The 13,239-nt window shown below is 55.2% G+C and overlaps 2 protein-coding genes across 2 annotated transcripts; both read right to left on the bottom strand.

Annotated features, from left to right (window-relative positions):
* Positions 1-540: 540 nt before the first annotated feature.
* On the bottom strand, positions 541-3,838 carry EX895_003756 (uncharacterized protein; the record flags this gene model as incomplete). The annotated part of the gene is made up of 2 exons (XM_029884354.1): positions 541-2,381; positions 2,476-3,838. 2 exons carry the CDS (start codon positions 3,836-3,838, stop codon positions 541-543), a joined length of 3,204 nt encoding a protein of 1,067 aa, XP_029739064.1.
* A 2,497-nt stretch (positions 3,839-6,335) lies between these two features.
* On the bottom strand, positions 6,336-13,229 carry EX895_003757 (uncharacterized protein; the record flags this gene model as incomplete). The annotated part of the gene is made up of 1 exon (XM_029884355.1): positions 6,336-13,229. One exon carries the CDS (start codon positions 13,227-13,229, stop codon positions 6,336-6,338), a length of 6,894 nt encoding a protein of 2,297 aa, XP_029739065.1.
* Positions 13,230-13,239: the final 10 nt, after the last annotated feature.

Raw genomic sequence — 13,239 nt, forward strand, 5'->3', positions numbered from 1 at the left:
CTCAATCCACGCGCTGGCTGATATAGTATGTTTGAGTGCTTCCATAGGCGGCAGACGCAGCAACGCAGCAACGCAGCAACGCACCACGGTACAGGCTAGCTTCCACTGATGTTAAGTGAAGATGTCAACCATTCTCAACGAGTCGTGTTGAACGCGTCTTTGTTTCTATTAAAAATAGACAATATTATTTAATATATTTGGACCGATTGCTACTGTTCAAGCGTGGCAGCAATGGTAGTCTAACACTGCCCGTGTCGTTTTTCTCAACCCGAACGAAACCAAATAGGGTTAACTATGCAACACAGGCCGGCCTGCATGGAAGATCAGGGTTCCACGTCTTGACAGGTCAAATGAGACTTAACGCCAACTCAAATTAAGACTACAATGCATGTTGGCAGTCTACCTTGCGGAGTTTACATTCTGCAAGCAGTGCAAGAGGCCGGCATGCTGTAGTGTGTGCGTGGGTGGGCTCGAAAGCGTCCACAAAGCGTTGCGGGTGCACAGCCCGTGCGCTTGGCCCATTCTCCTCAAACACAATTTCTACCTCTTGGTGCTTCCTTCTGAGGTCGAGGTGGTGGTTCGGTCCCGGTAGCTCGAAGTGGCGCTAACGTTGGCGCTGGTAGAAGGAAAAGTCGACGAGCGCGGGCTGGTCAACCTGGATGACTCGCCACAACCACCGCCCGTATTCTGCGTCCAGACACAAGTGTTCCAGCCAAGCAAGGGTGGCAAAGTTGTAGCCTCGCCCGGATTCGAACCGCAAGGAATGGACAACGAAAAGAGTTGATCCAGGAAGGATCCTGGTGAAGCAGCCGCTCCAGAGAAGCACGGCGAAGTGGTCTGCACGCTCCCAGACAGGGCGTTGCTAGATTCGCATCTGTCAGGCTCGTTGGTTGAGTACGTCGAGCAATCAGGTACCTGTGTCAGCGACGCCATGAAGCTCGAAGACAGCCATGGCAATGGTGTTGCTGCTTCGTTCCCAGCTGCATTAGCACCGGATGCTGTAGATTGCTCCGTATGTGCTGTAGAAGCGTGACGACTCTGTCCATCATAGCCAATGTAGGTGTTGCCAGCTGATGGCTGAGACGCGCGTGCAACGTGTTCGTTAGAGCTGCTGTCCAACTGCGCAGGTGTAGGAACTGCCAAATCCCACCGGGGGCTGCTAGGGTTGAGTTCCACATTCTGGTCGCTAGCCGTACTTTCCGAGGCTGTCTCGCGGTAGCCTAGATTAGAGAGGAAAGAGAGAAGCGACTTTTGCTGATTCGTGCCATAGTGTTTGCCTGAGAACCCTTTCGCAAGCGCTTGACCAGCGCAAGGATTGTCCAATGAGGCGGCATCTCCACTAGACTCGTGCTGCTGCAAAGGCATGTGGGAATCCAGAACAGTTCCTGACGAAGTAGATGCTCGTCTCGACGGCTGGTCTGCGCCCGTGCTCGCAATGCTAGCGCGCTTGCCTTGATATTGACTGCCCTCGCTTGACCCGCCAAGGTAGTCACCAGGGTGGACCACACCGTCCGACAAGGCATTTTCACAGCTAGATGAGCCTGTTCGTGACAGCAATACATCCTGCTGCATCTTGACCATATTGTCGACCTCCATCTTCAACACCTTTGTTGATTCGATCAGGCTCACGGAGCGACGCACAGAAGCAGCACACGGGAGCATCAAGACTCGCTGATAGGCGTCGATCAGCGAGGCAATCTCATCCAGGTGCGACCAAACGAACTGCGCCTCCTCGACTAGTGTGGCATGACGCTGATCGCGAGCCAAGCTTGGCGCGCTCGAAGGCTGAGGCTCTTGAAGCGGGATCGTATGCGTTTTCTTAAAGCGCACATAGGTTCGCAAGCGATCGACTAGTGCCCGAAGACCGCGTGCGCAGGCATCGAGGCCAAGCATGTTGAGGACGAGAAACGGCGAGTGGCGGTCCAACTCGTGTCCCAGAAGCGTGTGCTTTACGCGCGACATGGCACCAGACTGAGAGTCGTCCAGCATCTGTGTGAGCGCGCATAGATCGCGGATGCACTGCACCAGATTCTTATACTTTTGAGGCGTGTCGATATCCGGTACCGAAGCATCTTCGACAGGAGCAAATGTGATATGTATCCGAATCGTTGCCAACGTTGCTAGGACGTGAGGTTGACTCCATGCTTCCGCCGACTGAGACTTGAGCGCCTGCTGGTAACTGTGCTGCAAGATTTCGCCGATCTTCTCGGTCAAATGACGACGTGACCAGGAACGCTGTGAGAGGTGATGCAACTGATGCAGCGATTGTGTGAGCCAGGATAAAGTCGGTGCTGCTGCCGCTGCAGCCTGTTGCTCCTCAGTCTGTGGCAGAAGTTGGTACATCATGGACGAGATGGAAGCCACTGACGAATCGATCGATACTCATCGGGGAGGGTGAGAAAGAAAACCAATCAGTCAGTCGGTTCTCAGAGAGTATACAGTCCCTTTCCATACTGGTGCGACTCGTTCTCTTACCATTTGCGATTGCAACCAGACCAGCTGCCCACACGGACTGCTTCTTGATGGAAAGAATGTTGTTCGCCGCGCGATCTCGATGGATGACGGCCGAACTCGAATCTCCCGCTGGTGGGAAAGGGAGATTGAGGATCGTTTTCGAGAAGCCGTCCGCCCGGAATCCTGACTGATAGAATGCCCATAGAGTGAGCGAGATGAGCAGCCAATAGAGGCTAAGAAGTAGCTCCTGTTCCACTTCGGCCTCGAGCGATTCCGGGTGGCTTTGCAATCCACGCACCTGCACTACCAGATGGACAAGGTGAAAGCTGTATGCAAAGAAGACCGTAGCGCGACGTATCTCAAGCCGGCCAAAGGAGCGCCATGCTATCAGGAAACAAACTTGGGCCGTAACAAGGTTTGGAATCCTCTCGTCGATGCGACGTGCCAGCAAGATTCGCTCAGAGATGGCAGCCAGCAGTGCAGATTCGCCATGACTCTGGTCATCGCACATGAGAACCGCATCCGCCAGTATAATGGCCAGGAGCTCTGGATCGACAGTGCACTGGCGACACCCTTGCAGCAATGCCGTCTTGCTGAGAATGACGCTGCAAGGATGCTGTTGGAACCAGATCTCGATCAGCTGTATGCAAAGCGCAACATCGTATCGTTCTGGAAGCTCCGAGCAAGACGTGCTTGTAGGATTGTCCATCTCGGATGCAGCGGCTGTCGACGGCTCGCAGAACTGGGGCTCTTTGCCGTCGTCGGGAGAGAGCGCCTCGAACGTCTGGCTCGTGTCATTGGCAATGCCGCGGATATAGAAGGTTGGTGCTGCAAAGTGGATATCGCGTTCAGCTGGAAGACGGCTGAAGTGTGGAAGCGTCATTTCAAGCAATTCTTGAGCCAGCAGAGGGAAGAGGGTTCCGTATTGGCTCGGCTGACAATCGAGAAATGGTGCTGATGGCTGTATACGTCCAGCATGGAGAGCTTGGCGTACGAAAGAGACAAAGGTCGAGCCGTGCGGAATCTGAGCCAGGAAACCGGCGTCTTCGCCAAAAGCTGCATCGAAAGTGCGTTCGAGCACACTTTGGATGGTGGCACCAGCGCCCGCAATAGAAGAACGTCGGCTCGTGCCAGAGCTAGAGAGACTGCTCGGTGAAGTAGGTTGCGAAGCTGCTCGAGGAGTGTCTATTTGCGACGTTACTGTCGTCGAGTGGTAAGAGAATCTGCCACCATGCTGATTTTCAGTCGCCCGATGAATGCCTGCATCGGACGAGGCATCCGTAGAGTGCCTTCTCCGAGCACGCTTGGAGTCCAAGCTCTTGCCCAGGTGCTCGATGCTGGAGTTGTACGAGCGCTTGCTTGCTGCGCCTGAAGATTCCGCCATTTGCCCTTGCGGCACATCTCTTGACAGTCGAGGTCTACCCGTGGGCAGAGGGGCATCATAGACACATGGTATCCCACGATCCTTGCAAGCCGAGCAAGGGTCTTGACCGAAGCAGCGCTGTACAAGGGTAATGCGACGTTAGAATCGGTATTCGACTGCGGTGCATACGGGCGGCCGACTGAAACGGTGGCTTTGGCTTTGGCTGCAATGGTGATACCTCTGATAGCAAAACTTACAATTTTACGCTTGCGACAGAATTGACAGCTCTTTCGGAGCGGAGGTGCAGATGGTTGTGCTTGGGTGGCCGAGTTCTGAGCTGCTGAGCCATTAGATGACGAGGACGAAGCTGATGCTGCGGTCGACGGCGGAAGCATGATCGCTGTTGATGACAGCGAAGGAAGGACAGGTTTACCGATCAAGGTGCGCCGGTGATCATGGTAAAGACGATGGAAGCTGAGACGGAAAAGTAGAAGAGCAAGGCCAAGAACTCAAAGGGCGGTCATCTTGCTGAGCTACGGTACAGCCTGTCGGAGATGCTCTCGTTAGACGGAAAAGTAGAAGAACAAGGCCAAGAACTCAAAGGGCGCGGTCATCTTGCTGAGCTACGGTACAGCCTGTTGGAGATGCTCTCGTCAGGGGCACGGGCTACAACACTAGTGCACGAGAGAAAGATCTGCGTGACGGAGTCTCTCAACAGGAACAAGTCTCCTTGTATGGGCGCGTAGCAAAGCCGATCGCAACTGGTGAGGTGGAGATCATTTGAGCACCCAGTGCTTCACACCGCCCGTCAGCTGTTGTGGATCAGGTACGTGTTTTCAGCACTTTGCACGCTTTCGTGCAGGTCGCTAGGGTCCCGAACCCTTCCGCAACCCCGCAACCAAGAAGCTGCATTAGCTCGTTAAAACGAGGCTAGAGCAACAATACAAGGCCGTCGCGATGAGATGATTGACAGCCCTCGGAAGAAAAGGTGATGGCATCAAAGTGGTCAAGCCAAAAGATGTGATCTGGTTTATCCGTTTCAGCGACCAAACCCAACAAGAGTCGAGAGTGAGATGCTGCTAAAGCCTTACCAGGTCTCACTTAGGCTGCCAATTGCGCTTCCCCCACGTCTATCAGACGCTGTAGTCTGAGAGTTTGCAGCGCAGGACAAGCGATTAAAGTAGGAAGCGATTCATAACATGGAAGCTCTTCGCCTTGTTCGGCATTCTATGCATCGGGTACGTGAGAGTTGTTGTTGCAGAAAATGCCAGAAAGCCCAAGCAATGGAAGCAGAAGCAGCTGACAAGGTGAAATCCGCGCCTGTAACGCCTTGGAGTCTGGACGCAAGCGTCAAGCAACCTACAGGATGCAACGCAACCCGAGGGGGCAATGGTCAAGCTATTCCCAGCGGTGCAGGTCCAGGGCTAAGCGCACAGCAAAGATCCGAATCCGATATCCGTCTTGGACAACGTCCATCGTCTTGCAGCGGATCAGGAACGTGTATGTGCCTAATCGACGCAGCGAGTGCCTGTGCTTTACCCGAGGCCGCAGTAGCCTAACGATTAGGCTGCACTTTCCCACGCGTAGGTTCCTAGGCCACTTTGAGGCCTGGATGGTTCGTCAGGCGAGCTCGACTAGCAGAGACTGCATGAATTCATTGGTCGACGCGATTCGAGCTAAAGATCGCAATGCATCGGAGAGCTGGTGGACGTTGTGCTCCTTGCTGCTTCGAGGCGAACAGGGAGGGGGAGGGAGGCGTGTGTGCGCGGTAGAGAGAGTATATGAGAGCGCGATGACGTAGAATGTGCGTCAAACGGTGCAACCTTTTGGACACTGTATTTGCCCTCGGCTAGATGGTACATACAGTATATGGGTTTGGGTTTGTTGCTTCCAGTCGAGCAGCACGATGTCGAACCATGTCCGCGACTGTCACTATTCGCTCCTATAGCTTGCCTCACCTCTCTTGGCGGCACGTGCAAGGCGCAGCACACAGCAAACAGGCACTCGCTCAGTATCTCTCCGCTCCCCCCACAACCAGCTTTAGCGCTTCCCGAAGGTGACCATCGACCCCGCTCGCTTGGGTGCAGCAATAGCCGAAACACGTACCGCAATCCGCAGACGGAAGCATGCAATTCCGGCGGGCCTCGTCAAACCAAAATCCCCGGCAGTCGACGAGGAGAACGCTGCTCCCTAGCGTTTCGTAGGCTTCTAGAGTGCAACCAACGCGTTCCGAGCTGCTGCTCGACTCGTTTCGCTTGTGTGAAAGGCAAACCGCGCCGTGAAAGCGGCTCCCAGTCAACTGCCCTCCTCAACTGTCTCTACCAGTACAGTACTTCGCCGTCACTGCTCAGGTGTCACTACGATCCACAGTGCTCAGTGTCCACGATTGCGCCACTGTCATGAATTACAAGCGAAGCCATCTATGAAATATATTCACATGCCAACAAACAATTTACGTACAAGGAGAAGGTCATAGACGAGGACCAGCGAGTTCAACCTCCCTGAGCTGAGCTCGGGTCTAGGAGAGCCTTGCCACTCCGCGGAGCAATGCGCCAAAGACGGGTGGACAAGGCTCGACACCGAGCTGTGCGAGCCTCTGCGTCGTGCTCACCGTGTCGAGAGCGTGCATGGTGTGGTCAAGCGCAAAGTAGGAAGCGAGCACTTGTTTGGCCATCTCACTGCCTTCGTTTGCCTCTTGTGATGTGGAAGGCGCAAGCCAGGTGGCAAGGTCCACCACCTCTGCTCGAGACGTCCCAGCTTCTCCCAGAATCTCGCCGATCCTGTCTGCCAGCTGTGCAAGCGGTAGAGGGTTTGGATTGCTCAGATGGTAAAACTGAGCTCCCTGCTTGCTGGACGCCCAAACATTTCTTGTGCTGGCCAGCACCGTGATCGATTGAGAGATGTAGTTGACCGGCACAAAGTCGACCACAAAGTCGTTGTGCAGACGCGGAATCCGGCGTTCGTGTATCATGGACACCACCATCTGGCGCACAAAGTCTTGATCAGGCTCATGAACCAGTGTCTTTGAGTTTCCGGACGCTGCCGAAGCTCGATAGATGCTGACCCTGTAGCCTTTGTTCTCGTCCGCTGCCCGCGTCAGCAACATCTCACTCGCCCATCTCGTCTTGAAGTAACCCAAGGCATTGTCCGAGTCTGGCATGAAGCTGTCCGGTGCCGCAGGCTGCACCAGGCGCTTAGCCTGACGGGACGATGCCGTGGTCCACGTAGCCAGATGGGGAACAGACCATGTTGATAGATAGTGAAGCGGTCGAACCACTCCATTGTACCCGGCAAGCCGTAAAAGGGCCAGTGTGCCCAGCACATTCACTGGACGCAGCGCCTTGTAGCTTCGCAAGAGCGACACCTCCGAAGCACAGTGCAGGATCCTGCCAATGTCGTCTGCGAGCGCGCTCAGCCTCGACGAAGTGAGGCCCAGGTTCTCTCGATCGAGTCGTGCTTCTGGGACCGCTTCAATCTTGCTGGTATCGAGGCCATCCAGCAGATGGAACTCGTTAAGCACTTGGAGAAGCTTGGCTTCGCTGATGGGTTCAGAGGTTCCAATGACGAAGACGCGAGGGCAGTCTTCGCGTGAAATCAGGTCGGCGAGCACATGAGCACCGATGAACGTGTCTGCACCGGTCAGAAGAACGTTCTTGACCGTCGAGTCGGGCAGGTCTCGCACCGACGGCAGATTGTCGACGAGCGCGAGCTCGTCCGTCCAGGGGATGACATCAGCTTTCTTCGCGGTTGTCATCGTTGGCACCTTGGTAGACGTATTTGCCATTGCAGAGCCTCGAGCTCGCACCAAGGCGGCTGCGATCGAGCGTGGTGTGGGCTGCTTGACAATGGTCGCAATAGTGGGAGCGAATCCGAAAGTACGTTTGAGTCGGCTCTGCAGGCGTACCACTAGAAGCGAAGTGCCGCCCGCCTTGAAGAAGTCGCTATCCTCGTTGATCTTGCTGGCATCGGTGCCTCTCAGTATCGTTCTGAAAATGCCGACGACTTCGCTCAGAGTCTTGTCTCCGCCCTCGTTCGCTTCGTCCGAGTGGGTCGTGACCTGACTTGTTCCGCTTGAAGGCTGGAATTCATCAGGCGACGAAGAAGGAAGTACCGGTCGAAGAAAGTCGTACTCGCCTTGCATCAGGGCAAGACGGTTAACCTTGCCACCCACAGTGGTGGGAAGCGAAGCCAGCTGAACGTAGAAGCTCGGCAGCATGTACGGATTGAGGTGAGCAGCGACCGCTTTCTCGAGGCCATGGAAGAGCTCCTGCTGTGCTCGCTTAGTGTCTCGAGACTCCTTGGGTACAACAAAAGCAACAGTGCTGCGGTCATCCGCATCGGCGTTTGCGTTTGCGTTTGCGTTTGCGGTGTCGATGTTGCGTGCTACCACATAGACGTCGGCAAGAGCAAGTGAAGGATCACCCTTTGCTGCTTGGAAAAGAGCTTGTTCGACCTCGCCAAGGTCCATGCGGTAGCCACGCAGCTTGACTTGCTTGTCGCCTGCGATTCGTCCGCGGAACTCGAGCTGGCCATCGGGTCGGAGGACACCTCTGTCTCCAGTTCTGAAGACTCGAGTCCATCCGCGTTGAACATCATCTTCGGTGGCGAAAGGGTTGTTCACAAAGCTCCGAGCGCTCTGTTCAGGACGGTTGAGATAATCTCCCACCTGCGCCCCACCCACGCAGATCTCACCTTCTACTCCTACTGGCACGACCTCAAGCCTTTTGTTGCAGATGTAGTGGCGGCAATTGGCAAGTGGATAGCCGATAGGAATCGAAGTGTCTTTAGCTTGTGGCGCTTCCACATCAGCGATAGTGGTCTGTACAACCACTTCCGAAGGCGACCAAGTATTGTAGACTCTTGCTTTTGTTGAGCAAGTAGGCAGCACCTCGTAGAAGCGCTGTGCGAGTCGCACAGGCAGTCTCTCACCGGCAAACATGGCGAAGCGCAGCGTACTTGCCAGTTTGGCTACCTCGTCAGCAGCGCTCTCGAGGATCATGGTGAACTGAGTCGGTGTGAAGTAGGTCACAGTTGGCCCTGTCTCCACCATGAACGCCGCGAGTGCCTCTGGGTCCGACCGTGTGCCTTGTTTTGCGATCAGGATCGTTCCGCCTGCGCAGAGTGCCGAAAAGATCTGCACCACCGACAGGTCAAAGCTCATCGAAGACTGCCACAGGAAACGATCACCCTTTCCAAAGTTGAATCGCGACTGCATGGCGAGCAGCATCGAGCGCGTGTTGTCCTGGGTGAGCAATATGCCCTTTGGAGCTCCTGTACTTCCACTCGAATAAACCACATAGAAAGGATCCGCTCCGATCGCTGGCTTCGAGTCGGCTTGGAACGGTGGAAGCTGAGTAGGGCTAGCTCGATCGAAGTGATCGAGGTACAGCGTCGTAAGATTCTTGGCATCTGCCAGACCTTCGAAGGAGGGGGAGGAGGAGAGTAGACGTTTCGCGGTGTCCGCAAGATCCGTGGTCGTAAGCAGAGCACGCGCGCCGCAGTCCCTGACCATGAAAGCCAGGCGAGCTTCAGAGAAGGTCGGATCGAGTCCAGCATAGCCGTTGCCGGTCATGTGAGCTGCTAGCATGCCTTTCAGGCAGTGAATGCCAGGATAACTAAGAAGCGCAATCAGACCGCCTCTGCCGACCCCGTCAGCTTGGAGCGTGGCGGCGATATCTCGAGCCTCGGCGACGAGACTGGCATAGGTGATCTCCTCTCCTTGCGACGTGCGAGCTGCAATGGCTTCCGGTTGCTTTTGGGACAAATGGATGATACGCTGTGCAACGCAACTGGCGTCAAAAAGGTCTTCCGTCTTTGTCTCGATGTTCCAGTACTTCTCTCGCTGGAAGCCGATCTCTTCGCTTCCGCTGAGAGAGACTTCATCCAGTGGTTGACGGTGGTCTTGCATAAGGCTCATGAGGAACTGAGTAAAGTTGCCCAGCATGCGTTGCATGGACGCATCGTCGGCATAGAGCGTTGTATCATACTCGAGTCTCAGGGACAAGCCGGTGTCGCTCTCCATGGCCTCGAGGTTAAGCTCGCAACCGGATGGAATGTCCTCTGTTGCAACGTCGTCAATGACAAAGTCGCTCGTATTGACCACAGGTGGCTTGCGATGTACCTGGTAGTTGATCGCTACTTGACCAAGTGGGAATGTCTTGCTGCTCGATCCTTCCGAGTACGCGGCAGAAGCGAGTTGCACGATGCGCTCAAATGGCGTCTGCCCGTGTTCGAGCGCAGAGACCAAGTCGGGCTTGATGAGTTGCAGGGCCTCCTCGAAGGTCATGTCGTCGAACGAGTGGTGACAACGAACTGGCGTAATGTTGACCATGAAGCCGATGAGATCACGAAGCTCCTCGTGGGGACGAGCTCCATTGATCATGAGCAAGGTGAGGTCATTTTGTCGAGTGTGCAGGAAGATGAAGCACCTGAAAGCAGCAAAGAAGAACTGAAACTGCGTCACATCGGCCTCAGTGCAGACTCGCTTCAATCGCTTCAGCAGACGCCCAGGAATCGAACTGCGCGTGGTACGACGGCCTTCGCTTGGCACGGCAAGGCGCTCGCTGACCGAAGCATAGGGGAGCAGTGCCGATACCTCTGGTGCACTTGCAAACTTAGTCCGCCAGAAGGATTCGGAATCGGCAACCTGAGCTGAGCCCTGCTGTTCTGTTTCCCAGGCGGCGTAGTCTGCGTACTGCAGGCGAGGTGCTGGAATAGCTGTGAGCTCCTTTCCGTCTCGAATGGTATCGTAGAGTGTCTTGAGCTGTTCTAGGAACGGGACCGCGCTGCCGGCATCAACTGCAATGTGGTGAAAGCTGCATCCGAGTGCAAACTCTTCGTCACCTAGTTGCGCCACGAACAAGGAGAAGAGCTCGCCTGACTCGATATCGAGTGGCTTGCTGCATTGTTTGGCTTGAAGATGTTCGAACTCGTCCCTTGCGGTTGATCCTTTCGAGCGCAAATCGACGAAAGGCAATTCGGCGTGGAAAGGTGCTAGGATTTCCTGCACCGATTCATCTTCACCTTCGTAGAAGGCCGTTCTGAGGACCTCATTGCGGGCAACGAGGGCATCCCAAGCCGCAGATAACGTTGCAAGATGAGGCGCTCCTGAAAGATGGAACACCACAGAGAGGTTGAGCCTCTCTGGATGTGACGACATAGCGTGAACTGTCCAGAGGCGAGTCTGACACAGCGACATAGGCACCACATTCGTCTTGGTTGCGTTCCTGCGCGGAACTATGTCGTACTCCACGCCGTCCTGCGCTGTAGCTTTGTCGGCTGTTTTGCCTGTCCCATTCTTGAGGCTGCTGAACTCTGGTTCAGAATCTGCTTTGGAAGTTGAAGCTTTAGCAGCGGCTAAGGATTGGACAGCTTTGCTCACCAGAGCCACAATGCTGGGCGAGCCTAGCACATCGAAAAGAGCGATTTCGGCCCTGGCCGTCTTGGTGAACCAGGAGCGGATCTCAACAGCGACCAAGCTGTCAAGCCCGTAGTTGGAAAGAGGCTTGTTGACGTCGATTGATTCCTGAGTGATGCCAAGGTTTGCCGAGAGCTTCTCGATAAACGCAGCGCTCAGAGCTTCCATCTTGGTTTCTGGTGTGGGGAGACTGGCAAGGTGAGCTGCAAGATTTTGCGATGCGCCGCCTTTCCGACCGCCACCAGCACCGCTAGAGCTGGTAACATCGTTGTTTGTGTACAAATGTGCGAATCGTGGACGATTCGACCAATACAAACCTTCTCGGGCGAGGTTGACGCCAGTAATACTCTGTGACTGGACAAAGCCGGCTGAGTCGACAATCTGACCAGGACGAGAGGCGTCGATCGCTGAAGACAGCTGCGCAAGCAACTCCTCCTGATTAACGGCGTTGAAGCCCTGCTTCTCCATGATTGCTTGGAGAGCGGCATCCTCTGCGACCAAACCAACTCCAGAGACCATGCCAATGTTGCACGTGGATGCTGCCAATCCCTGTGCGCGACGGTGGCGCACAAGGAAATCCAGGTAGCAGTTGGCGGCTGAATAGTTGCTCTGCGCCTTGGCACCCAATATGGTTGAGACCGAGGAGAACATGACAAAGAAGTCCACATCAACGTTGCATTCTTCAAGAGCACGATGGAGGTTGGTTGCTCCGTATGCCTTGGCACCCAGTGATGTTCGCCATTGGTCAAAGCTCATGGATGAGAGAAGGGCATCGCGCAGGACGGTCACAGCATGGAAAATACCTGCAAGACGTTGTCCCAGCGTTCGAATGCAGACAAGAACGTCGTCAAAGCGAGCAACGTCTGCCTTGAATGTCTGCACTGTGATACCTCTAGAGCGAAGCCAGTGAGTCGTTTCCCGTGCCTCGGGACGGTCTTCTCCAGATCGAGAGAGGAAGACGAGGTGACGGGCACCTCTTCTTACGAGCCATTGACTCAGCGAACGGCACAGACCGCCGAGTCCACCGACAAGAAGGTATATTTTGCTGGCATCGAGGCGAGGAGCCGACTGCTCGAAGCTGCTGGGCAACACAGAAACAAGGTCGCCCGGCTGATCTTGCAGAACTAGCTTACCGGTGTGCTTACCCTGTTGCATCAGGCGGAAGGCACTAGCGGCCTGCGAATAGGCGAATCGCTCCACTGGCCACGGCAGCTGAATCTGACCAGCATGCACCAGCTCGCAGCTCTCTCGGAAGACGCGTGAAAGCAGTGCTTGGTTGCGTTCAAACATGATGACCAAGTCGATAGATGCGAAGCGCACATTACGGCGGAAGGGAGCCATGGATAGCTTGGAGTCCTCGTGAATGTCTCGCTTGCCAATCTCGCAGAAAGTACCAAAAGGCGCGATGCAGTCCCACGAGCACTTGAGCAAATCTCCCGAAAGCGAGTTGAGCACCACATCAACCCCCTTCCACGACGTCGCCTCCATAACGGCCTGAGCAAAGCTAGCATCTCGCGAGGAAAAAATGTGATCGTCAGCAAGGTCGAAGCGCTCTCGCAGTAGTTTGCGCTTCGAGGCGGAGCCGACTGTTGCAAAGACGCGGGCCCCACGAAGCTTTGCAAGCTGGACAGCCATTTGTCCCACACCACCTGCTGCAGAGTGGATCAGGACACTTTGGCCCGCCTCGATCTGAGCGACCGTGAACAACGTATAGTAAGCCGTGGATAGGATGAGAGGCAAAGATGCGGCATCGGCGAAGTCCATCTCACCAAGCTTCCAGCACAGAGACGCTGGGTTGCGCACTCGGCTCTGATGACAACCCTGTCCTGGTCGTAGTGCTACGACCCGATCCCCGCTCTTGAAGCAGCTGGGGTCAACAGCAGAGCCGGTACGTAAGACAATGCCGGCGCATTCGTCTCCGAGCTCAAAGTCGTCAATGATGCCCATCGAAGCAGCAACGTCGCGGAAGTTGAGAGCCGAGGCGACCACTTTCATCTCGACCTCG

This window comes from Sporisorium graminicola, chromosome SGRAM_22, assembly GCF_005498985.1.
Source record: "Sporisorium graminicola strain CBS 10092 chromosome SGRAM_22, whole genome shotgun sequence".
NCBI classification, from domain to species: Eukaryota; Fungi; Basidiomycota; class Ustilaginomycetes; order Ustilaginales; family Ustilaginaceae; genus Sporisorium; species Sporisorium graminicola.